Here is a 26,842-nt window from a genome sequence, read left to right as displayed (position 1 = left end):
ATAATTGTTTTAGTTCTTCTGAGAGAGTGGTATGGAATGTTTGAAGGGTCAAATATTGTTTTAATTTGAAATGTTCCCTTTTAAAAACGCGAAGCAGGGTTTACTGATTTGACGTGGGCAGTAAATGATGTCAAGGTGAATAATAGCTAAGTAATGTGTCGTTTAAAAAAAAAACAAACATTAACTTGCGTTTCAAGGTCTGATTTAAAATTCTTGAATTTCTAAATTCGGAATTTTCTAATATCGCCAATTGCTTGGTACCTATTCTAATACTTATAAACAAAAACATTAAACATTGTCTTTCTTTGTTTGTTTTGAGTGCGACTTCAAATATTAATTCAAATGCGACCTTGAATAAACAAGTGACAGATGTTTTTTTTTTTTGAAAATTCAAGGTTTTTTCGAGTAGTAACATAAATGAAAGAATTAGAATCGGTAGTGTTTTTATATCTAATTGAAACAGATAATTTGTATCAGTTTATTTACATTATGTATGTACACTTGGTTTTATTTAGTTACGCCTTAGTTTATTGTACGTTAGCTTAATCTGCCAATTATCTTGGTTCAAACCAAATAAAACATAATTTGGATTATTAAAACATTATCCAAAGACATAGCTTTAGGAGCTTTGATTAAAAGAAATTCCAAAGTTATTCTTTTTTTGGAATACTACAGGCACTACTTATGGAGCCAGCGTTGCATTTTGACTCGTTGGTTTTCGGGCTAATTTTAGAAGGATTTTTTTCTTATCACCTTTGCTTTAGGTTTAATTCATCAGGAATAATCATGAAACTTTTGAATACCATCAGCTTAACCAAAAAGCTTAATAAATACCCCCCTTTTTTGGGTTAAGCTTTGATTTAACACAGGTTTTAAAGGCTTAACTGTTCCCAAAGGAACTCATCATAAGTTACAGATTGTCAATAAACTCAACAAATCTGAAGTTTTTCTTTTGTAAATTTTTGACCGAAAATGTCTTAAAATAAAAAAGTACAATGATTGTCGGCTAAAATCATTCAAACACCATTTAAGGACGGGTATGCCACCACCGCACCGTCGAGCCATCTTAACTTGACAAATTAACTTGTGTTTGTGAAGGTACAAATGCATGTATGTATATGGATAAAATGAAAGGGTATAGTAATGTAAAATAGCCTTCAAACCATATGGGTTGGGTATAGGCACATGGTGGCTTAACAAATTGAAGCTCCCTCTTTCGCCAAATCAACGACGACGACGACAACGACTATGATGACAGAGAGTGTGGTTGCACTGAGATAAGCACCATACAGCCAAAAACCTTGGTTGTTATAAACGAGGTATTCCTGTGCCATCAGTGCTTGTTTTTCTGCCCAAAATCGTTTTGCCGCTCAAGGGCTGAGAAAATCCTGATCCAATTAAATGTGTACACATCACCAAAATTGCCGCATTCTCTATCACACGGCTATATTAAAACATACATACATACATAGACAAATATAGTATATGAAAACAAAATTGCGCCCACCACCACCGCACAAACAAACTGCGACAACAAGATAGCGAGGACCAACCGACGACGAAAGGGTGTTCCTCCCGGCTCGGTCAGCATCAGAAAAGGAGTACCTATACACAGATATGCCGTCGTTTCCTTATAACCTACCAGAAGGGATAACGATGCAAAAAGAAAACCCATAGCGCTGTGTGTACACTGAATTAATTTTCTGTTATTAAACAGAGGAATGGGTTGTGTTGGTAGTTTTGAATATCGATGCACAAAATTTTGTACCTTTAGACTATATCTTTCTCATAACAAAAGGTACATTAAGGTATGAACTCGATGAAAATTCCTTCATGATTTGTCACTAAGGTAACAACGTCCCAAGCTCTGGCATTATCTATAACACGTTCGCTTAAATATCCATTTTATACCATAGACCTGAATCCACCACCGGATTCAATAGCCTAACGGGCTTTCTATACGATCCATGTTTTTGTGGCTGCCTTCCATGGAAGCATTGTACTTCCGGTAACTTCATAGGTTCCAGCAACATTTATCGGGAAAGCACTGGTGGATTCTATTCGTGTGTGCTCTAAAAGTTAGATACAAGGAATACTGAGAGAATATTGCAAGGACCTAACTCCAAAACTACATCACTTCAACTTAAGCAGCACATACATTTCACATCAGGATGGTTTTCGACTGTTTGCTTTAGATATCGCTCCACCATTTGCTTCAAATTACATTCATTAAACAAGGGCTTGAGGGGAAATGGATAACTTTGAAGAAAATTGCGCTTTTAATCTCTTAACAGCTTATTTAGAATTTTATTCAAAATTATGTTTGCTGTTGATTTGGGAAAACATAAATTTTAAAATATCTCCTGCAGGCAGGGATTTAGTCCAAAATTGGAATGAACGTTGATGTACCAAAATCAAGTTCTCAAATCGTTTGTGCGATTCTTATGTCCTAAAGTTTTATAAAAGGGTGAGAAGGCCGGAAACGTCCTGTCGCAAAGAACCAGGTAGAAGGCACTTCGTTGAAAAATGAAAGAGAAGAATCACTGGAAATCTTTGAAATCCTTACTGCAACATGTCAAAGTAAATTTTAATCGGTTGTCAGAACTTCGTCTACTATTATTTTTGTAATATGTACCACACAAAATTGCGAAGATTATTGACAACTCTAGAGTATGTTTGTTTTTTGGGTAGCTAATTTTTCTCTGACAACAATGTTCCATAAAAGTAGGGTAGCTGACATAGTTGATATGAGCCCTGACGTACCTACCCTACGAGATTCAAATCCAAACTCTGATGGCAAATATTACAAAAGTAACTTTTTTATCTACAACGATGCATTTGTTATAGATTTTAGCTCAGATCAAAAAAATAACGAATAAAACTGTTTTAGGGCTTCATCTTCCGACAATGTTATTTTTATGAAAAAAAAAATCAGTTTTTGCGTTAAAATCTAAAAACTTGGTTGAAAGTAACTGTGGGGTAATGTCATTGTATTTTAACTAAGAACCAATTGTTGTTGTTTTATGATTTTTGCAACCAAGAATAAGAATCTTGCCCACTGTGACCCAGCAGCCGGTCGGTGGTCTTAATTTGATTCCACCCAGTCTACATAATAGTGTTTTTAGGTCTAGGATTTTGAAACTTAAAATAATACAATTTGGATGCGCAATTCACTTAATCCGTTCGCAACGAAAAATTTCAACAAAATTGTCATTATTAATAGTCATTATTAAAATGCTTTGTTGAGCATTTTAAAAATGTATTCTATACATACTGTTTCGAGTTAGATTAGTTTTGGTCACCCTGTTTGACTTTTCTCACACACATCCTATCTTTTCAACTCAACTTGGAAAGCAAATTTCTTTGATATTAACTTAAAAAAAGGTGGCCATTAGTTAGGCCATTTTATATTTATCAATCTCATAAAACCAAAAAGGAACTAAAAAAAAACTGAAAAAGCCGATCGAACGCCATTTAAATAGACAACTTTATTGATTCTTTCGATTGCATCTTTTTCATTATTTTGTCGATTCCTTTGGGTCACATCATCAATCTACTAAATGTACATTTAATTAATACTTTTGCAGTCTATTTCTTCAAAAATTCAATTTTTATAAATGTGATTCATGTAGAAGAGGTAGTAAACTCTTACGTATCCTGATGTATTTATATTCACCCTCTTTTATCCTTCTTCCCTATCTATAAACCAATAGTATACGTATTAATGTACCAAATATTATTTATGTTATAGTCTCATTCGTTATCGTTATAGAGGTTACGTTTGTTCGTTATCTCGCAATCAAGGTGATTGTGTTGATACAAGAGATTGAAAACTCTCTAGTGATTTTGGACGGTAGGAATTTACATCTCGTTTTCTGGTGTTACTCTCATATAGATGCGATATAAATGTATGAATGTAAAATCTCTCACTATGCGGTTACGAATGATTCTGATGAAATAGTTTCGTATAGAGAGGAGAGTTCTCTATTTAATAAAATTGAATTCAAATTGCTTTACAAATACAAATACGAATAAACACACACTCATGTATATAAACGGAAGTAGTAGGCAGTTATTCTTTTTCAGTACGCACGTTTTTTCATACAAATTGTGTTTTCTATAGAATTTGCAAATCACAGGGTGTTTCGAAATAAGATTTATTCAATATTTATTTTGACTTTAAATTTGCCAAAAGACTATTTAACACCGTTCACAAAAACAGAATTGTGGGATACACTTTTCTCGCACTCTGTCTATTATTTGAATGTCCTGATTGATTCTATTCTCGAGTTTCAAAACTCTATTATGTTGTAATTGAAACACCCAGTACAAAATGAATCTGTAATGCTTTGTAAACCCTACACTAACACAAAGACACACAATTTTCTATCATCACACTTCCTTAAAACATCAGGACTATATGGAGTTTGAATCGACACGACCGACGACGAGAGGTCGAAAACGAACGGACATCTATTCCTATAAGATGAAGACCTTGACTATACACACAATACTACGAGTATGTAGTTCAAGGATTTCGATATATCCATATAAACAACACATTTTGGAGAAGGAAGAGATCTTTCTCTTCTCATGGCTCACACATTTATTTAATTAATTGAGCAATTTAACTTACTTCTGTTGAGCTGTCTTGCAGTTCAAAAGCTTGAATTTATAGTTTTTTGTGAATGTGTTTGTTTTGCATAGTTTTTTCTATATTTATATGAACTGTTGTTGAGAGTTATATTGCATGTGTGTGCTTAGATAGATTTGAGATGAAAGGCAAAAGCGTGAAATTGCAACTCCATATAAGTTTTCTTCAAGTTTTTGGACATTGAATTTGTTTATAGAGTAGAACAGAAACAGAGACAGAGAGAGAGTGTGGGAGAAGAAGCAATAAAGTGATGAATGTTCTGAAGTTAAATGATGGAATGATGCAATTAGAGTAGATGTATACAGTTGTGTTCAAAATAATAGTAGTGGCTGCATCAAAAAAACATTTTTTATAATTACGGTGCTTCTACGGTTAAAAATTTAGTTTCTTTAATGTCAAAGTTTGTAACGGTCAATTACTGATAAATGTATCATAGTTTCAAAATGAAAAAGAAGGTTCCAAATAATTTTTCATTGACTTTTGGTTGTTCTTTCTAATTTGACCTGTTCAAAATAATAGTAGTTATAGTTATTTTTGAAGAATTTAAAAGCGGTTTATAACATAGAATATTTATTTTTGGTTTAAAAGTAGGTACTCATATAATATGAACAATTTTTCAACAAAAAACGATTTGTTTCGGTTTTAATCTATTTAAAGTTCGAAGAGCAAAACACTGCAGTTCGGATAACGGAAACTTTTACGAAAGCTGATTGAAGAAGGGAAAACCTACTTGGAAATTCAAGGTTATATAAGGATGCTCCCCTACAATGGTAGCCAATGCAATAAACTCAACGAAAAACCCGAAACGTGCGGTAGAAAAAGAAAAAAGACCGTCGTAGATGACAGGCGTATTGTCCAGATGAGCAAAGTTGAGCCTTCTGCATCGTCGTTTCAAATCCAGAAGGCTTTAAGCCTGGATTGCAGTGCAGTGAACATTCGGAGGCGACTGTTAGAGGTTAATTTGTACGCTTGAAGTTCACATAAAGTACCGCTGTTAACAAAGAAATATGTTAAAATACTAAAATTTTCGACCCTCCATGTTTAACTTTTTCCGTCGTATACTTTGGAACATATTCCGTATTGGGTGGACGTCGGACGTATTCTGGAGATCCAGTACCACCAAAGAGGACAAATTTGCTCGCATCAGTAAACAATATGTTACGCTATTACTTCGCTGGCCAGTTTATGTAATCTTTTACAAACTGGATACGCTTTTTAACATGTTTCACAGAACTTTTCGTGGACTTCAAGCGTACAAATTAGTCTCTAACAGTCGCCTCCGAATGTTCACTGCACTGCAATCCAGGCTTAAAGCCTTCTGGATTTGAAACGACGATGCTGAAGGCTCAACTTTGCTCATCTGGACAGTACGCCTGTCATCTACGACGGTCTTTTTTCTTTTTCTACCGCGCGTTTGGGGTTTTTCGTTGAGTTTATTGCATTGGCTACCATTGCAGGGGAGCATCCTCATAAAACCTTGAATTTCCAAGTAGGTTTTCCCTTCTTCAAGCAGCTTTCGTAAAAGTTTCCGCTATCCGAACTGCAGTGTTTTGCTCTTCGAACTTTAAATAGATTAAAACCGAAACAAATCGTTTTTTGTTGAAAAATTGTTCATATTATATGAGTACTTACTTTTAAACCAAAAATAAATATTCTATGTTATAAACCGCTTTTAAATTCTTCAAAAATAACTTTAACTACTATTATTTTGAACATGTCAAATTAGAAAGAACAACCAAAAGTCAATGAAAAATTATTTGGAACCTTCTTTTTCATTTTAAAACTATGATACATTTATTAGTAATTGACCGTTACAAACTTTGACATCAAAGAAACTAAATTTTTAACCGTAGAAGCACCGTAATTATAAAAAATGTTATTTTGATGCAGGCACTACTATTATTTTGAACACAGCTGTACATGTAATACGATCGATACAATGTATAATATAGGATGCAATCGAGATGCAATTTGGAAATTTTCTTCAGATTGACGTACGAAATGAGGATGGAACAGATGGATATAACAAAGCTATGCTTAAATGATGAAAGTTTGCGACTGATGGCAGAAGTGACACAATATTAAGGACTTTTGAAAGAAAACAAAACAAATCAAAAGAAAATAAATCTTGAGAATACCTTGTAACATCTTAATTTGAGCAGTAATGGCACCATTTTTTACGTTTTAACAACTTAAAATCTAATGTGCAATAAGTTTGGAGGTACATATTTGTTTTTGTATTGAATTTTGAAATCGATTTTAAATACAAACTTTAAGATTGAAATACCGATTTTACATCGTAACATTTACATGCAATCGATTTAAAACCAGTTTGTAACTAATTTAAAGCTAATCCATGTGTTCAGTTTGAATGGAATATAGAAATTGGTCCTAAATTAATTTCCTCATCAGTAAGCTTAAAAGAAAGCCAAGAACTGGTTGGTAGTGTGTTATTTACTGAGATAAAATCGATTAAACACTAATTTGCAACCAATTAAAAGCGAATTTGCGGTTTTTGTATCGGATGAAATCTTGCAATCGATTTTTAGTTAAAGTAAAGGGGTTGACAATGCAACATTTACAAGGCTGCAACCGATTTAAAACTAATTTGCAACTATTTTGTAGCTAATTTACATTTTTTCAACTTTGTATTTCCTATTTTAATTCACTTTGCAAATAAGTTACAATGTTTAACTACCATTTTACAAATGCTTTTAAACAAAATATATTTCCGATGACCTCTTAATTGAGGCTAAGAACTGATTGGGCGTAGAGAGAAATCCATTTACAAGTAATAACCGGTTGCTTTGAAATCTATTTGCAGCTTTTCAATCGGTTTTACATAAGCTGAATTGAATCGTCAGTTGTGAGAACGGAATAAGTCCACTTTTTTTCGAAATTCACTTTTTGATGCAGATGTTATCTTTAGAAGTAGACACATCTTCTAAGTCGAAAAAAAAAAAAACAAAATTATTTTGGTTGTTGAAGTTACAGGGGGTGAAAAATTTCATAAGTTTGAAAAACAGAATAAATCCAGGATTTTAGGCTACTGATTATGTCTTAACTAAGACGTTCACGGGTTTTAATTGCATAAAACGTTGAATAGGTCATAAGAGAAGATAAAACCGCGGAGGGCTATTGAATGAGAGGATCGAAATTGAAGATAGGGGTGCAAAAGCCCCCTTTTTGGTTTTTTCAATATTTTTTTTTTTTTTTTTTTTTTGATTTGATTTGTTTATTTCATCAAGCAGAGTAACATCTCTTATAGACTAATTTTTAACAAATTAATGTAAATAATATAAAATAATATAAGTAAATAATGATAATATATACAACTATAAATATAATTTAAAATTTAAAATTTAAAAATACAAATACAAATACATACAATTATTAGACAACTGAGGTGAAGCAGATAAATAACAATAAATATTACATCAATTTAAAGAAAACTATTGATAATATTGTAAGACCATCATCAAATTCTTTTTGAAAAATTCCCTGGATATGTTTCCAAAAATATCAATATTATCAATTGCAAGGTTTGTTTCTCTTATACAACGTGCAAGAGGTTCGTTTCTACCATAATTGGTTCTGTAAAAATTTTCACGAAAATGAAAGTTAACTCGGAGATTTCTAGATGGAAAATAGAAATTTATACGCTCCAACAACTGAGGACAATTAGAATGGAAGTTGATTAAATCTTTGATAAACATTATGCAAAAATATTTTCTTCTTAAATCAAGCGTTTGAACATTGAAAAGCAAGCATCTTGTTGAATATGATGGTGTTTCAATATTCCAGTTCAATTTAAAGAACAATAAATTTGTAAGTCTTCGTTGGACTCTCTCAATCCTTAAAGAATGGGTTTCATAATAGGGATTCCAAATTACACAACAATATATCTCGTAAACAAGGCATAATTTTGATAAACTGATTTTAAAACTTGTTGAAGAGAATCAAGTTTAATATCGGAAAAATGTAAGTAAAGAAAAGCGATTTTTTGAGTTTTTTCTTTTTCTTTTTTTAACGGTATTTTTTTCGGGCTGAGATAGTCATATGCATTGCTCTTAATAAAAACAGAAGATTAAATTTCCTTCAAAATGCTGGGTTCAAAAAGTTTTTTCATTGGAAATTAACCGAAGAATGACCATTCGAACCTATCTTTATTTTCCCAATTTTTGTTTTACTCAAGCAAAAAATAGACCACAACAGAAAATTTTTGTTTTACTTAACACTTTTTGTTTTGATTACTCAAACTCTATCAAAAGTTAATCTATTGCTATCATTAAAACTTTTGTTTTAAATAAATTATATGTTTATTTCATTCAAAATTTGTCTTTTGGGTGAAATTTCAAACCGTAAGTTTTGAGAACGGAATAAGTCCAACATTTTCAAACCGTTATACCTGGCTACCAGAACCCGTTACAAACAAAATTTTTTATCTCATTCCACTCTAATCCACGTGATCTTCATTTTATCTATAGGTCTAACATCTCAAAAAAGTAAAATATAAACGCTATTCAGTTTTTTGCGTTTTCCCAACACTTTTGAAAAATGGACTTATTCCGTTCTCATAACTGACAATTCAATTCAGAAATGGTAAGATAGAGAAATAATTCATGTCAGGCATAATGAGGATTTTGTATTTTCTGCTTTGCAATTGAATTGAAACTTTTTTTAAATTGAATTTTAACTCATGTGCAAATGATATGAAGCTTATTATCTAATTCGAGTAGATTTTTGCAATTACTTTTATGCAAAATGAAGGCTTAAAATAATGCTTATTATAATTGATATGTATATCAATTAATCGATTTAAAACTGCTTTTTAGTATTTCAGAAGAAAAACAAGTCGAATACTCGACTATCTTACGGCCGATTTCTTCACAGAGTCCTAGCGCTAGTACCGGTCCTAGTCCTAAAGTTAGTACTCAAATCGGTACCAACTCATTTCTTGACTCAGGTACTAAGCCTTAGAACTGTCAATTTAGGACCGAGTACTAGTTAGGACTCGGTACTAGCTAGCTCCTCAAAATCAGCTAGGACCTGGTTATTATACCAATCGTTAGTACTCAAATCGGTACCAAGTGATTTCTTCACAAAAGTACTAAGCCCTAGAACTGTCAAATTGGTACCGAGTATTAGTTAGGACTCGGTAGAAGTTAGGACCTCAAAATCGGTAGTCTAGCGGTTAGGACTTGAATCAAATAAATGGATTTCATATTTTTGAAGTGATATTGCAGTTTAATAAAGAAGAAAAAACGTAAAAAAAAGAATAATTTTCATTATTTTTTGTTCAAATTTAGTGGACTTTGTGAATTTTAATTCCATTTGAAAATTTAAATGACCTGTTGTCCATATTACAGATTTTTTTTAATTACTTGGGTGTTGTATCGATATATAAGCGCGTTTTTAGTGATAATAATTAATATAATTCTATATGCCTGTAAGACCTTAGGTCTTTTAAATGCATATTGCACGGTACTAGTAAGAAGGAATAGAAAAGAATTTCTGTTGGTACAGTAAATTTAGAATACACGGGTGGCGTCCAAGCTGGGGGATAAATAAAAGAATGCTGCCTGAGGTAGGACTCATACCCACACCTCCCAGGTTAGCAGTCAAACACTACATCCACCACTCCATTGCCCCCTGCATTTTGATTTTGAAAGTTTTTTTTTTTTTTAATTTACCAAGAAACACGAGAATTGGACTTCTAAACAAAGCCCAAAGAAGATTTCGGGTGTATTTTTAAATTGTGCTTATGATACTTACAAGCCTTGCAGTAGAGGCGAATTGCAAGACACTCGCTTTTGGCAACGAGGCTGTACAACCAATGAATAGACATCACCTCGGGCTCGGCTAATTTGGAGGATCGTATCACAAATTAAAATATCTGTGGGAATTTTCGTACTATAAGCTTCGGAAATTTTAACTCCGATGGGGGTCAATTATGGAATAAAAACATACATAATAATAATACCAAATCACAAAATACTGCGTTTTGAAAAGCTTTTCTTTTATTAACACAATGAACATACATATGTACATCTATAAAACATATTTTTTATTCGTTTAACAATTATGGTTTATGGTGGTCCTTCAGCCTTTTTGGCAGGCTTTCGTGGCTGCATTCATATTATTGAATGATTCCTCGCCATTTGCGGCTGATTGATTCTGCATTCTTATTCTTTTCTTCATTCTTGACTTTTTTTCTTCATAAAATGTATGAATTTTTATTGCTTAATAATATAAAATTTTTTAATATTTATTTTAATTATTTGCTTCTTGTTTTCTATTTTTATAAAATTTTTTATTTGTTAAATTTGATCAAATGTAAAAAAAAAAATATTTCAAACTTCAATAAATTCTCAAAATGACAGTTAGACCAGTTTTATACGTATTAATTCTTAGGACCTCGTTGTGAAATTAGATCAGGTCCTATAAATGTGAAGAAATGCTCAGGTACTAACTTTTCGTTAGGACCGAGTACCAGAGCTAGTACCAGGTCTAGCTAGACCGGGTACTAAGCTGACTTAGGACTTATGTGAAGAAATTGGCCGTTATAGTTTTAAAGCCCAAAAACTCCGTTACATGAAGATGCTAAAGCGTAATGGATCTAGTGGCCGTCAGTGGTTTTTAATCGATCCAATTTTTAGGGTCATAATGAAATATTTCTGAGAATTTTGGCCCATAAGGAGTTCTTTAAAAGTTAAGCTTGATATAGCCGAAGTAAATGTTCAACCACTATGTTGTTTCAAGATCTAGTAAAAGTTAAAAATTAAAGAATAATTTTATCAAAAAGTATACTATACTTTTTAGGCATTTTAGAAAAATGTGTCATGCTTTTAAGAGTTTTTTTTCCAAACATAATCAATGAAAAAATTGAATTAATAAAATCTTGTAGAAAAATTCCTGTAAATAACTAAAGGAAACCAAATTTTTAGTTAAACCTATAAAGATACTTAAATTGAGGTACAAAAAATTCATCTTAAACCCAAGAAAAAAAGTGAAACTTCCAAAATATTAAATGAAATGACTTAAGATTGACTGGGAACATGATTAACAAAGTAAACAAAGACAAACAATCGTTCAGACATCGAATAGACATTCCTAAATTTCTTCCCTTTTGCCCAATCTCTCTCTCTTACTCTCAATCTACATCACCATCAACAGCCATAAAAAAAACAGTCTCCCCCTCCTTCTCTTCTTCCAATCTCTCTACCTTAGTGTATAAACTGATCAAATTACCCACTCCACTTTCTCTCCTGAATGTGCTTGCTGCCATCACGCCAAAGAAAATACAAAAAAAAAGACAAAAAGAGGAAACTTGACTTGTTACAAAGCATTTCTGTGTGTGCCAAATAATCACATTCATAAAATTATACACACACACCTACTTATACATAGACAACCAATCGACATGCAATTTCCAAATGGCAGCAGGCGAGTGCCGACGAAGACGACGACTACGACGACCGACAACGATGACGACGACAACAACGTAAGGCGAAAGGGAATAGGAACAAGGGAACGAGAACAACGACGAAAGTAATCTCCTTCGTTCCACCTGACACACAGAAACGAGCCACCACCACCCAACCCCTATAACTGCCTGCCTCTGACATACACGGCACAAATTTTCACACAGTCTCTCTCTTCGAGTTGTATAGTGAATGTGCAATATATCCTTAAAGGAACTCATTCATTTTCTTCTCATCCTTGCCACCCTGCCTCGTCTCTCAATAGCAATAGCACCCCCCCCCCCCCAATCTCCCGCCCCCTGCCATTTTAAACCACACACATTCTTCATTTTTCATCCCTTGCAAATGCAAAAATATGGGGAAGAAGTTATAAATTTTAAAAGCTTCACGAAATCAGTTCAATGAGGAAGTTTTCAATCTGGAAATTAGTTTTCGGGTGAAATACACTCTTCTATGAGAGGGGCACGGAGAGGGTCGATTGGGGGTAGTTTTTTTTTTCAATATTTCTTTTTTTTTTGTTTTGTTTTGATCTTTTTTTGTAATAAAATAATTGTAATTTGTAATATACTCATATCGTTGTACAGAGAAAGAGAGAGTAGGAGAGTATAGTCAAATTTCCTTTTATCCAGATGAATGAGACGAGGAATGTGTTAGGTGGGGAATGAAAGGGGGAGGAGGTTTGAGAAACTAAATCCATTATAAAGGAAAACAAGGTTTGCATGGATATAGTGTAATATAAGTTGAGAGTCATGCGGGTGGTAGTGGTGGTTCGAGGATACCTATCTCTACTTTATACCTGGTGTGCATTATACACCTGACACCATAGTTTGTGCTGCCACCTATATCTTCACTTAACTCAAGAAGGATAATATTGCAATAGCATGATGATGATGATGGTGATGAACATAACATGTGTGTACGAGTATTTGATGATCACGATGATGATAAAGCACTAGCTCATATTCCTTGCAAACCTTTAGGTACTCTTCACATACATACATACATTATACTTTACATATACCCACGTTCTTAAGATCAAAGATGGAATACGTGATGAAGTCAGGTAATTAATATCGATTCTTGATGAGTTTTGGAATATTAAAATACCAACTGCGCTAAAATATCCTAAGAAAGGATGAAAGAATATTTTTTTTTAGTTTTTTACTGTTTTTTTTTTTATAAAGAAATTGAAGCTGTAATTTGTTGCCAGATCATGAATATGTATTTTATGATGGAAAAAAGCTAAAAAAAACTAATTCTTAATAATCATTAGTTGCAGGTAGCAGCAACGGAGTAATGAAGTCGTAGATTTTCAGACATTTAACCATGATAACTGTAATTCATTCTCACTGTATTTCCAATAAATTCATTGCGATTTTGATCAGCAAATCACTGCGATTGTGATTTGAAATTCACTAAGATTTTATTCAATTATTGTTAAGTGATTTTGCACAAAAATGTGACACTTATTTTAATCAATAGTAACATTACGAAAAGGGAGAAACCCAAAAAAGTATTTTTCGACATTTTATACATTTCTATAGATGATCGAAAGATTTGGTAGAAATTTCCTAAAAATCATTAAAATATAAAGGTGGAAGACTTATATGTATTACTCAGCAGACAAGTACCAACAAAAATGGCAAAAATAACTTTAACTTACTTATTGCAATTTAATTTGTTCTTGGTACGATAAGGAATGTGAGCCTGCCAGAATATAATCACTTTTTAAAGTGGAATCAGTTTCTTGACATTGAAAAATAGCACCTTGGGCCGAATTACATCATACGATTACGATCATACGTAAACTATATGTCTCTATCTTTTTCTTCTGATTAAATAGAGACAGCAATAGTTAAGAGGTTAACGTACTATCGGAAATTTAACCCTTGGTTTCAATCGGATCTCAAACGATATTTTTCAATAACGCCACAAATAAATTCCTATAAAATCTCAGATTAGACTATATTGATATATTGAACTCAAGTGAAGCTCCCTAACTTTCTAGAAAATCGATAAATCTGCCCTATATTTAAAAAAGGAGATCGAAATGATCCAGCAAACTACCGCGGAATTCCTTTTCTCAATACAGCAGTCAACATTTCATAGGTATCCTGAGATGTGACCTCACTTCATTGGATCGAAAATAATCAACTTCTACACTTTGTTCATAGATTTCTGAGCTGGTTGTGATTCTGCAGATCCTAGAATGGAGTTTCTCTAAAATTTGGAAAGATTACTAAATACTTTACTCTGTTTCGATAAATGCGATAGGGGCTGTTGGGCGTATTATTTATGAAAACAACTATCTTTCATTCAGCAGAATTCTGAACCTCCTTTCAACCCAACTTTGACTAGTCTGGCAGCATTGAAACCATTCTTACATAACCTAATTGAAAGGCTTGATTCTAAGCTTGGAAATGATACAAATACAAAAATTTAGCTTTTCGCCCACTAGAACACACTAGAACTCATAAGTTGACTTATCGCGAGACACCATTTCAATACACAATCTTTTTTAAATCTTTCGGTTTTTTTTTACCACAGTGCGTCGCTACAAAGTTCGAAATTTTTAATTAAATTTGTAAAAAGCTCCTAAACAATGATAATAGAATAAGCCATATAATATCCACCTTTGGGTCTTAGAAGTCTTGAATGGATTTTTAACAAACAATAACAAAAAAACAAACAGAAGTTATAAGCAATTTCACTTCCATTAAATAGTATTTTAACCTAATATCTCTATTTACAAAGCCCTAATTAATTATTATTTTAAATCAAAAACCAAGAAAGAAATTCTCTCACATGGAACTGGCAATGCCCTTGGCGGTGATTGAAAAGTAAAAATACAAAAAAAAAGAACCAAGAAACATGTAAAGGATGCATATATGGGCGGTATATTGTTAACTTAATTGGCTTCGGTAAGGGAATATATACGATAAATGTATTGCGGAAATTAGTTCTTCTTTTTGATGCATTCATTCTCCCGTACCCTTCTCTATTTATAAATTCGTAGCCAAACCACCACTAAATTTAAGGTACTATACACATAATATGGGTATAAGGAGCACTTTTATAATGAAAACATATCCATACACATACAAATACATAAATACCCTAGGTATGTTTGTATGTATGGTATATTCCTCGAGTTTCCATTTTGAGTATGAAATTTGGTTCGAGGGTGCAGCTGTTTGTTGGGTGATTGCATGAAAAATTAATTAAGGATGAAAGTTGATTGCTAGGTTTATGTGGTGGTGTGGTAAAGATATCAGCTACACCTTCATCCTTGTTTATGTAGTTTTTTTGTTTCTTTTTCTTTTTGCTGTTTTAATTTAATTCTTGATTGGCTTTCAATCGGTGAGTGTGGTAGGTACCTATACCTACTGCAAGTTTTTTTCATAGTCGAATAGGTTGGTATTTATTAAATTGATACAAAATTTACTAGGAGAGATGGAAAATCAAGAAGGAAATTCCAAATAAAATACCTACAACTAGAACACGCGTGAAATTGTTTGATAAATTAATCGAATTAGAGCGAAAAATGTGTCGTCTTTGGTGTCTGCGGATTCTATAAAATTCATTCAAGTCAGCCTTCATTGTTGAAATAAGAAGGATTCTAGAGGGATAAATAGATATAAAGTAATTTCATTAGGGACGTACTTATATGGTGTGTTTGGAAAAGCCAATAACAAGCCACCTTGATTCATCATCGTGACATGACATTTTCACACCTCAAGACACACACAGCCATCTTACAAATCAAAGGACGAAAAAGGCGAGCAGCACACCGCAATACAAGGAGCTAATTTGATGTGTTTTCTCAGACGTACCTATGCGGTTGAAAAGGAGCAATTGACTGAACACACATTGATGTAAGAGTAGGGAGGGGGGAGATTGGGATATATATAGAATGATGAAGAAGATAAAACAGATTGAGGAGACGACTCTGATTGATGGAAAAATATTATATTGACACTTAAATGTGTTGAGTTATTATAAAAAAAGAGCAAATTCAAGACTTACCTTGTGTAATCCTTTTTGCATAGTATCAGACCCCGTCTTGTGTAACAACTTGAACCCATATCCGCTAAATTCTCACCACAACAGTGACATTTTAAACACGAATTATGCCAATATCGGTCTAAGGCGTGCAGCAGGAATCTGTCAGCTATTTTTTCTGAAAATACAACAACGAAATGGAAAAATAAATAAAATTTTTCCAAAAACTTTAATTGTCCACAAAAATAATAAAAAAAATATATTAAATTCGTTCATTAAAAGGTCTTTAGATTTAAGAAAACTATTAACGACCTGTGTATGGTGCAAATGAAACTAACTAAAATTATTAAAGCCGATTCTGAATAAAAACTAAGTTTTTCTTAAAATCGAACTGAAACGTTCCGTTTAGATTACTCTTTTTCTTTTAAAGTTATAATTCACCAATTTTTCATTATTTACTCTATGAGGCTTTTTTCATATTGAAAAGGCATTTAATAGTGTCTAGTCACAAGGACTTCTTTATAAGCTTTGTAAACCCCTATTTAAAATTTTCTAAAAAAAGATATACGTTTCTTTATACGTCGGAACCATTCACCTTCAACATCTACACATCCGATCAAGCATAAACAGAAAATGTAGTAAACATTGTGGTTTCTGACAATTCTTAAACGTACACCATTCCTAACATCTTTAAAAAAGTAGACTACATAGTAGTAGCTCTAATGTTTCAACATCCTTCTCCAACTCCAATTTTTACGACAGCCAGCAAGTTGTAGAGTAAATACGAGTTAGGCACCCTATGAAGAAAAATTGAGCAAGCTGGCCATCTTCGAGGCACGTACTTAACTTGATAAAACACAAATATAAGGTTCTACAAAGTATCAAAACTTTTTGAAATCGGCAGATAACTTCACAGATCTGGAAAATCACTCGAATCTATTTATATGATTCGATAAGAAAAAGGCGAAAAGGAGATCCTTCGGTATCGGTATGAAGTAGCTAAGAATCAATTTGTACTAGACCACAAAAGACGAGTAGAACATCCAATTATACTTTTACCAGCTGACTTGAAGAGTCCAGGCCCAGTCTATCAAGGGAAGTACTTATTTCATTTAGCTTTATATTTAATAAAAAGCTTAAATATGAATAATTGGTGGTTGCTGAGTTTTGTAGTCTACTTTATAATCCTTTCCTTGTAAAGACCTTGTTAGATGGTAGGTACGCATATGAAAAAACGCGTATAAAAATACAGACATTAGGTACTACGTATTAAATTTATGACACATCAATAAAGCTATCTACCACCTGATCATACCTATAAACCAATAATAGGTATACATGCAAAACTATCTACCTAAATAGAGGTTTAACAAACGCTAACCTAAGTGCTTAGGCCCATTTGCTCATACGGATCATAAATTTGAATCATAGCTAGGTCGACATAGTCTTTATGTTTTACTTAGTTTATTCTAAGTTGTTGAAAAATATTTTTGTTCAACCTAGCAATGTTTTACTTTCATGCGAGAAATCGCTGAGAACTTCAAATTTGAATGTCAAATCCATACAAACGTCAATTAATTTAAATTTATTTTGAGAAATTAAGCTGAAATTTTTCAAAAATTTTGTTATTTTGTTTACAGTGAAAGTGGCAAAAAATGTGTGTTTGATTTAGAGCCAATTTTTCAATCTTCTAATAAGCAGTCAGTTAATTGTTCGACGAATAAAGTTATTAGGCTCATAAACAATCAGATAAAAACATTGAATTTTTCAATCAATAATAATTTATTCTACAGAATAACAAAAAAAATTGTCAAATTCAAAAATATTTAAAATTAAACGTCATTTTTATTCATGATTGTGTTTGTTTTCTTGTGTTCCACTGTATTTTTTTCAAAATTCTTTCAAAACAGCTTTGACAACTGACGCAATATTTTTGCTGAGATTATTCCTTAGAATAATTTTTATTCGTCTCTGAAGAAGCAGATAGTTTTATTCTTAGGAATAAGCTATATCTGCTTATTGAAAAACTGATTTTTTCTCTATCCTTAGGAATAAGTACTAACTGACTGTTTAACTGACTATAGAAAAATTGGCCCTTAATAAAAAAAAATATACCTATGTGATGAAGTTTTTTTTATAAATGTGTTTGTTTCACAATTAAGTGACAGAAAATTGACAAATATTTCTAAAAACATTTATTCGACCAATTGTAGGTACCATGGTTAACAATTATAAAAGTGAGTTTACCATTCTTAAATTAATAACTGATGTTAATTTTATAAATAAAATAATTTTTAAGGGATGTTATGGCTTTTTTTCTCAATAAAAATTTCTAATGTAGAAACTAAAATTATTATGTTCTGCTATTTCTTGCCCCTAAGTTATGTTAAACTTAGACGAATTTATGATACGAATTGAAGTTCGTGCAAAAGATTATGTGTAAACTTATGGGTTTATGTTTCACATAATGATTTAAGTTCCGTTTTAGCAAATGGTCCTTAAGGGCCCAACCCATAGAATCCGTTGCGTCCTTTCCGTCGAAGTTTTTGACTGACAGCTCGATAAAATACACACGTTCTTATGAGAAGCGACCCATCAGCGACGGATCGGACGGAGACGGACGGTTTCGACGGAAGAAGTTGCCCAACTTTCTACTTTTTCATCCGTCGTATGGTTTGACATTGGTTGTCAACAATAGATCTGTTCAATTTTCTGTTTTAGAGTGCACACCGGGGAATTTCAGAACTAAATGAACTGCGTTCTTTTCTTCTTCGATTTTATGAGTTGTGAACTTTCAGTATTCATTAGTGAATTAATTGTAATAAAAGTAACATTTAATGATATATCTTGTAAATTATATCAATTAAATACTAAAATTCTGTTGTAGAGTTCAATTTTACTATGCCAAAGTCATATCTACAAATGATAATCTGTTATTAAAAATTGTTTTTAACTGAAGAGCAAGTACCTACATGAAATCTAGTCGCGCATTTTATTTTATTACAAAAAAGAACAACAATAATAGTTAAAAATTTCTTGCATCAGAACTTCCTTAGTGCACATTCAGCGATAAAATATCGAACACACCTCGGAATTTGAAGTGAGCTGTCAAAAAGCAATCCGTCGTACGACGTATTCTATGGGTCACCCCTTTCTGTCCCAAACTTCAACTTCAACGGATGGATTGACGGAACGGACGCAACGGATTCTATGGGTTGGGGCCTTAACAGGTACCTATCTTCTATTGGAGGAAATACATAACTATATCAACACATCATCTCAAATTCAACGCTTCAATTGATCAGCATACCTAATATTATCATATTCATAACAATTTTATATAGGTACCTATGCCTACCCGTCGTATTGCCTTGACCTAATTAGTTAAAACCTAACTGATAACTAAACATCTTAAAACAAAATAAATAATACCTAATTCCTAACCTACCTATTCCATTTAAATTCACCGAGTGAATTTATTTGCGAGTCCACACTATTATAAATCTTATCATTCACAAAACACGATCATCACGACAAACGATACCACACATCAAACCAACAAAAAGTACTTTAATCAAAAAATGAAACAATAATAATTTTCTATCAACATCGCATTGAATTACCAACTAACTTACTATTACTATTAATTGCTTCCATTCATCATTTATCAAAACGACACATACAAACGACCACCACATTCTGGTGATCACTATTCACTTCCACTTCGTCGTCACGTCAAAGCAATAACAAAACAGATTAAACAACATTTAGCTAGCTGATGCGTTTCCACTTCAAACTATTTTAAGTAATTCAAATTCCCTAAATATTGATATCAAATAAATAAAATCTAATAATAATATGAAATTGCTTATTAGCCCTCTCGGGCTTTCAAAAATTGCCGTAGCGGACGGTATTTCACGTCCTCATGGCGGGGTATTGGTTAAAGTTTTCAACTAGCAATAATCGCACCTCGGTAGAACCTCATTGGTTACGATATCGCCTCTGCGCAAAGCTAATTTCATCACTTCTCGTTCGGTTACTTATGAAATATTCTGCTCAAACTAAATGTGAATTATAAGAAACTAAACGAAAAAAGATCTTTTCGTTTTTATTTTCTTCCATTGCCATTGAATTCTCCAACAACTGATCGTGTCGTCATTATTATAATGTGTGTGTCGGTTACATATACAAGTATGATTATTCACTATAGAAACTGCTGGGCTAGCTGATCGCTGATGTAGTGCTTCGAGTTTCGATGACTGGATCGTTGGATGTGTGGCTTCTTGCTTAGCTACAGAACAAAAAATTGAATATTGATCGCGATCGCGAGTAGGTAATGTGAGTAAACTCAGGTCAAGAGAAATGCCTTTTGAATTTTATACCATCGGCTTTAACCCTCACCAGGTGTGCGATATAAAAAAGATGTTGGATTTTTGCTGTCGTTGGGGGATGAATTTCTTTTTTTGTATTTCATTGTTCATTAAAGAATTTTATTCTTTAAATAAAAATGTGTTTTTGATAACTAAGTAGGTACTTGGAACTTAATAGGTGGTTGATAATTCTTTTGTTGGTTTTGTGGGTAAATTTCTTCACTTCGTATAAGTTACGAGGGTTTTCTTTTTGTTGTGAGTTGATGTGAGCAATTTAATTCAAGTGATCGACAGAGGATTTTATTGTTTAAAGTCGCCATTTCCGATTAGTTTGTTGAAGGTATTCTTTCTTGGTGATAAATGCCGAGAATTTACCTACCTTCTTTCTTGATATTGTTTTCTATTAAGGTAAAGGTAGGTTCTTAGATAGATGTTGACGTAGGTACCTATTTATTTTATTAGTTTTTGAGTAGTACCTACCTATGTAGGAAGCGTCATAAAATAATAACTAGGTGGTACGAACCTATTAAGGTAAATTGTGAATGAAAGATCAATATCTTTAATAACTCTTGTTGGACTTGTGTTATCGAAATCTTTCGTTAGAAACCCAATCAAATTCTTAAAATTCCTTATGCACAATGACTATACAATTTTTAAAATACGAATAGGTAGAATATCATACGGATTCTAGATACCAACACATGCTGGATAATGATAATGATAAATTAATTATAATCTAGTGTAGGCACCAACCCAAGAAATGATGATCTCTAGCCGGAAGTGATAACGTAGGTAAGAATACCTACACTGAATGAATGAATGTATGTGGGAAGGTTGCACTACTCTATTGCGCCCCCAATTTTAACATACAAACTACTTAGTGGCACGGTCGCCAGGTTGGTACTTCTTAGGTATTTAATTATTTGGAGTACATATTTTAAGATACGGTAGTGCTTCGCAGTTGCCCAGTATGTTATCTGGTCTCTGGTGTCTCTTCATGTAGGTGCATTGTTGAGGTGTTTTCAAATGTTTACAGTGGCCTTTGAAGAACCCTGATATTATTTTACGGTTGTTCCTGCTCTGATTGATGCAGTTTTTGTATCTGTTTTGGTTGCAATTCCCAAATATTAATTTTGTTTGTCTGAGCTTAGGACTTTTGTTACAAATTTTTGTTCTTCTGGCTCCTCATAATTGTTTATCATTTGTTTGATCATGGTTTCGTTAAACGATTTCTGTCGAAGTTTCGAACATTTATTTTGTAAATTTTTGTTTGGCTTCGTTTGATGCTAATTACCTTTATTACAATTGTCGTTTGTACTAAAACGACACAAAAACGACTCCCTCTGGAGGCCAAAATTGAGATTTAGTAAATTAAATATCGTGTCATATTGAAGAAGTGCAAAGGAGGGTGCTGGGAAAAAACATTTGTAATTTAACACAAATGGAGCAAGTCGTTTTGTTGTCTTTTTAGTACAAACGACTAATGTAAAAGGGAAGAATTTCTTTTTAGAGTTCATGCAATAGGTTTGGACAAAGTTTGAAACTTTTTCTTCATGCCTTCTTCATCTCATAATATTCAATGAGAGTTTATGATTTTCATCTCAAAAGGTCACTGTGGCGTATGCGTAACTTTTTTTTTCAATATACAAATTTTTACATATCCATCATGTTAGCATTACCACTTTCGAATTTGAAAAATCTAGTGATGCAATTTATTTATCCGCAACATTCCTCTTTTAAGCATGATCTCAGTTCAAACCCGCTACATGGAACATGACATGTGCTCTTTGCTCTCATCTGTCAAAGTTTATTTTTTGCCTAAAGAATTCATGTTGCTTAAATGTTAAATGTTAAACTTTTTATATTAAAATTGAGACAAAATGTAAAATTTCTACTCCAAATGCAAAAAACAACATCTAAAGTAAATTCGAGCTCAAAAAAGAAGTTTGCAATGTGATTTCTTTTATAAAATTGCACTTTTAGGAAAAAAAAATCAAAATCGTAACTAGGCGTTTTTTTAATAACTCTTTGAAAAAAAAGTTTTTAAATAAAGCTGGTATGCTATATTGCAGTAAGGCCGATTTCACACGTCGCCGAGAACCGGCTCGGTTTCGGGAAAACGCCCCTTTTAGATGGTTGCAAAATACACAAATGTGTATCTTGCAACCTGCCAAAAGAGGCGTTTACCCGAAACCGATCCGGTTCTCGGCAATGTGTGAAATGGGCCTAAGTCTTAATCAACACTCAAAAATATTTAAAAAAAAAACAAATGCCCTTTTTTTTGTAATTCAAAAATGTTAATTTTGAAAAATTTGATTTATATATATTCAGGCTACATAAATGCCTTTGCACAAAAAAAATCTTTAAGATTAGGTAAACCAGTTATTTGGGAGGAAGTAATGATTTTTGAAACAAAACTTTTTTCATTAAAAGAAAGACCTTGTTTAAAAAGTAATACTTGAAGTTTTTTTAATCAAAATCGTAGGAGCTGTTTTTGAGAAAATTTAACTTTTCCAAAATTTAACTTTTCTGTAACTTTTCTGGTATATGACAGGTACAGTTATATTTGACCAAAAAATTAATTCCGAAAACCCTTCTGTACTGGGTCAAAATACTGCTACATACCAAGTTTAAAGTGGATCGCTCAATCCGTTTATCCTAAAGCTCCTAATACAGACCAACAGAAATCCTTACAGACTGACAGACAAACGGACTTTCGAGACCTAAGTTTGAGCTAAATTCAATTTTATTGTTTTGTTTTGACTTTTAGTCCAAAATAATGCGTTTCGCCCAGGTACAACAACTTTTGTTTACATTTTCTTTTTTTTTTTTAAGTTTGAGCTATGTATGCAAGAAAGCACATCATTTAGCTCATTTATCCTCGAAGGGCTTCATTTGTTTATCTATTTCATTGAATATATCGCCATTTTTTCCAACTACTTAAAGTATGCTATTGCTCTTTGCTCTTTAATTCCATTTTGTTTCAACTTTTTTATTTAAAGCACCCTGTATACCTACCCAAATATTTTTATCTACAAGTTGTATTCATTCCATTGAATAAATCAGTTATTTATTCTCTTTTATAAACTTTCTTAAAAAATAAAAAAAAAGTCAAACTCATTGCAACACTCTGTCTCTTTTAAAATCTCACAAATGTTCTTTCCAATTATTATATTTCCCCAAAAGAAGAAGAAAAAAAAACTCAAACAGAAATCATAAATACTAAAAAGTAAAACTTATCAAATATTGAAAAATATTGAAGAAGATAAAGATGAAAAAAACTTACCCCCACAACCGGCACACTGTTTTATCGGATTATTATTGTTGGTGATCTGCTGGTGATGGTGCTGATGATGATGATGGTGGTGGTGAAAGTCTGGCGAAACGTCTTCCATTGGCGTCAGATGGGGTGTGTGTCCGCCACCCCCACCGCCGCCACCTCCTCCACCACCACCGCCTCCGCCGCCACCACCACTATGCCCATTGTGGTATCCGCCAGGCATTGGCGGATAATTGTTATTATCCGGACTTGGCGGATGATGTGGTGGCGTTATATCCGAATACGGATGGTAAGGGGTATTCATTGCTACGGTAGCCGCCAGTTTGACGTTTTTATTATAAGGCAAAAAATCAGACGATTCTAGATCTGACGATGAATATGAGTCTGTCATGCGATTTGTAAGCTCGCTTTTATTGTAATTATTATTGTGACCTTTTTTTTATGAATATTTTGTAATTCTTGTCTCTGTGATATAAGTTTTTTTTTTGTATTTTTTTTTTTTTTTTTTTAGAGAATTTTGACGCGGAACTTTTTGGTCTTAAAAATTTTTTATTATTATTTTCCGGTTGAGGACAAGTGTTTTTAATTTTTCTTTGGGGATTGACGGTTTTTTGTGCCGTCTGTCAATGTATAGGTTTGATTCTCTCTTTTTTTATTTTGGCTGAAATTATACTTTTTTTTTTTATTTTTATCTGTTGTGGGCAATTTGTTTTGTGCAGCTCCTTCGTGGCACACCGGCGATATTTCGTGTTCTGTTATTTTTTTTGTATTCAACCTTTTCGTGTGTTTTTCTTAGTATTTCGTGCTGATCCAACAGGTTGCACCAGCTTTGTATATCTAGAGAGAGAGCGAGGACCGAGGAGTTGTATCTTTGTATATGTTCTGAGATTTCTCCTTGGAAAGTTGAGAGGTAGTAGGTACTTCAAGCTATATATTGTTGTTGTTGTTGGGAGATGAAGAGGTTGTATATCTACTACGACTGCTCTTGTTGGAGCTGGTATGCATCCAAAGCCGAAGCTGAAGGATGTTGCTAGGTCTGGCGCGCGGTGATTGTATTTATTGTTGTTATTGTACCTTTTTATTTGTATTCTCATTTGTTTCCCTCACTTCGTTCGTTCTATCTATCTGTCTATAAGAACAGGAGGGGGAGGGAGACGATGGAGACGACAAAAAAACGACACAAAACAGCAACTAAACCAGATTTGTGAGTTAATAAAACTCTCATGGATGTGCAGTGCTTGAGTATCGTTTTTTTTTGTTTTGTTCTTTCTTGTTTTTATTTATCTACTCTTATGCCTGCGGTCGATGTCGCTATGTTTCCGATAATTATGTTTGATGATGACGACGATGACGATGATGACGACGTCGACGACGACGTAGGCTACAATAACGACGACACAACGATGTTGATGATGACGATTATTATTGGTATTAGTGCTGTGCTATCTGAAATTAATTAAAAAGAGGGGAAAAGTAAGACAAAATGAACAACATGAAGAGAGATAAGAATTATTGTTAATTGGGTGTATTTACTATCTTTAATATTAATAAAAAATAAAGAGGTTTCAGTTTTATTGAATATAATGAGATTAAAAATCGATTTATGTAGTTTGTTTTTGTCTTTGTTTTATAACTAATTTATGAGTTGTCAATTAGGTATAATTATCAATTATTATGACAATTAGATATTATATAGAGACATCAACCTACTTTTTTGATGTGAGGAGATTCTAGAGAAAGTTTTTTTCATCATTGATTTATGATCAGGATGTGTATATGATAGATATTTGATTTGTACAGACTTAATCGTTAATTAAAGAATATTATAGAGTCGGAACAAACGTGAAGATAGTGCATTAATAAAAGTCAAAAAGACGGGTGCCTAGGGAACAACAAACAAATTGGAATTTAATAGACAAAACCTGTTGACCTACATATTTTTTTTCTGTACTATTTTGCTTATCCAGTTCAATGCAAAAGTAGTCTACACTGAAAGCAAAAAAAACTTAAAATGGGTGAAAATCACTTTAATTAACTGATTTTTGGCATAATTTTTTGTCGTAGAGGATAATTTTTAAGTCAAAGTGGAACTGTCAGTCACTGTGGTTCAATCATCCTTTCCTTACGAACCAAGTGCTTTTTTAATTCATTTTTGATGTTCTTTAACTTGTGACTAACTTACATCTGGACAAAAAAAATATCAAAAAAACTAGCATTGTAAAATAAAATATACTTCATATTAGCTTAAAACCAATCATTTCGACAAATCAAAACTAGCATTGAGTCACCAAAATTGTATCTCCTGCTTTACTCTATTTTTTCGGTCCCAGTCAGAAACAGCATTGCGTTTAACCATACCCATTAGAGTGGTCCACGCTTGTATGGGAAAAATAAAATTTTCAAATAAACGTTGGGCCACTCCCTAGTTTGGTTCCACATACTATTGATATCATACTGTTGAATTTTTAGCCTCCTATCTTATATAGAAGGAGGTGCTGATCGATATTGAAAAATTTTATTTTTTTGGAAAAAAATAAAAAATTTTTTTTTTTAGTTAAAAGTTGCTTGAAAGTTATGGTTGTTGTACTTGTTCTGAAAAAATATCGAAATAATAATTTCTGGGGTCACTTCGAAATAAATTTCGTCAACAAGTACATATTTTTAATATTTCTCACTTTTTTTTCGAAAAAAAAAATATTTTATATGTTTTATAAAGACAAGTAAAACATAAATGAAATATGAAAAAAACAAAAATCAAGATTACCTACAAAACCCAAAAATTGAACTGTCACTAGCACCCTCTTGCGCTTAAGATAGCGAATTTAAATTTCACAACGTTAATGTTATAGATATAAAACGCTATAAAACAAAATCTTCAGGCCAAAGGCTCCCTTAGCGTTGATCAAAACAGTATCAATATGTCTAGTGAAATATAGAAAACTAATCTATCCAGATGCCAAGGTACTTTAACTCGTCGGTGGATATTCATAAGATGCAACGATCACCATTTTCTGTCATTTCCTTCATGTGCCCCTTGAGAACCTAGCCAAGG

The 26,842-nt window shown here is 32.7% G+C and overlaps 1 protein-coding gene and 1 non-coding gene across 5 annotated transcripts in view; both read right to left on the bottom strand.

Annotated features, from left to right (window-relative positions):
• The window catches only part of LOC129905565 (actin-binding LIM protein 1-like), a 264,917-nt gene that overhangs the window by 18,768 nt on the left and 219,307 nt on the right, over window positions 1-26,842 (bottom strand). For all 4 annotated transcript variants that reach the window (XM_055981063.1, XM_055981061.1, XM_055981062.1 and 1 more), the window contains 2 exons: window positions 23,797-25,236; window positions 16,165-16,318 (listed from right to left, as the gene is read on the bottom strand). In XM_055981063.1, the coding sequence (XP_055837038.1) occupies window positions 16,165-16,318; window positions 23,797-24,181 (539 nt within the window). In that variant the 5' untranslated portion in view covers window positions 24,182-25,236. The remainder of the gene's footprint in view (window positions 1-16,164; window positions 16,319-23,796; window positions 25,237-26,842) is intronic.
• On the bottom strand, window positions 20,015-20,154 carry LOC129907940 (U4 spliceosomal RNA). The gene has a single exon (XR_008771225.1). It is a non-coding gene; the product is annotated as a U4 spliceosomal RNA (small nuclear RNA).

The sequence above is a fragment of the Episyrphus balteatus genome, chromosome 1 (assembly GCF_945859705.1).
Source record: "Episyrphus balteatus chromosome 1, idEpiBalt1.1, whole genome shotgun sequence".
NCBI lineage: Eukaryota > Metazoa > Arthropoda > Insecta > Diptera > Syrphidae > Episyrphus > Episyrphus balteatus.
Note: the sequence above shows the minus strand (reverse complement) of the source record. Positions and strands in the feature narration are given on the sequence as shown.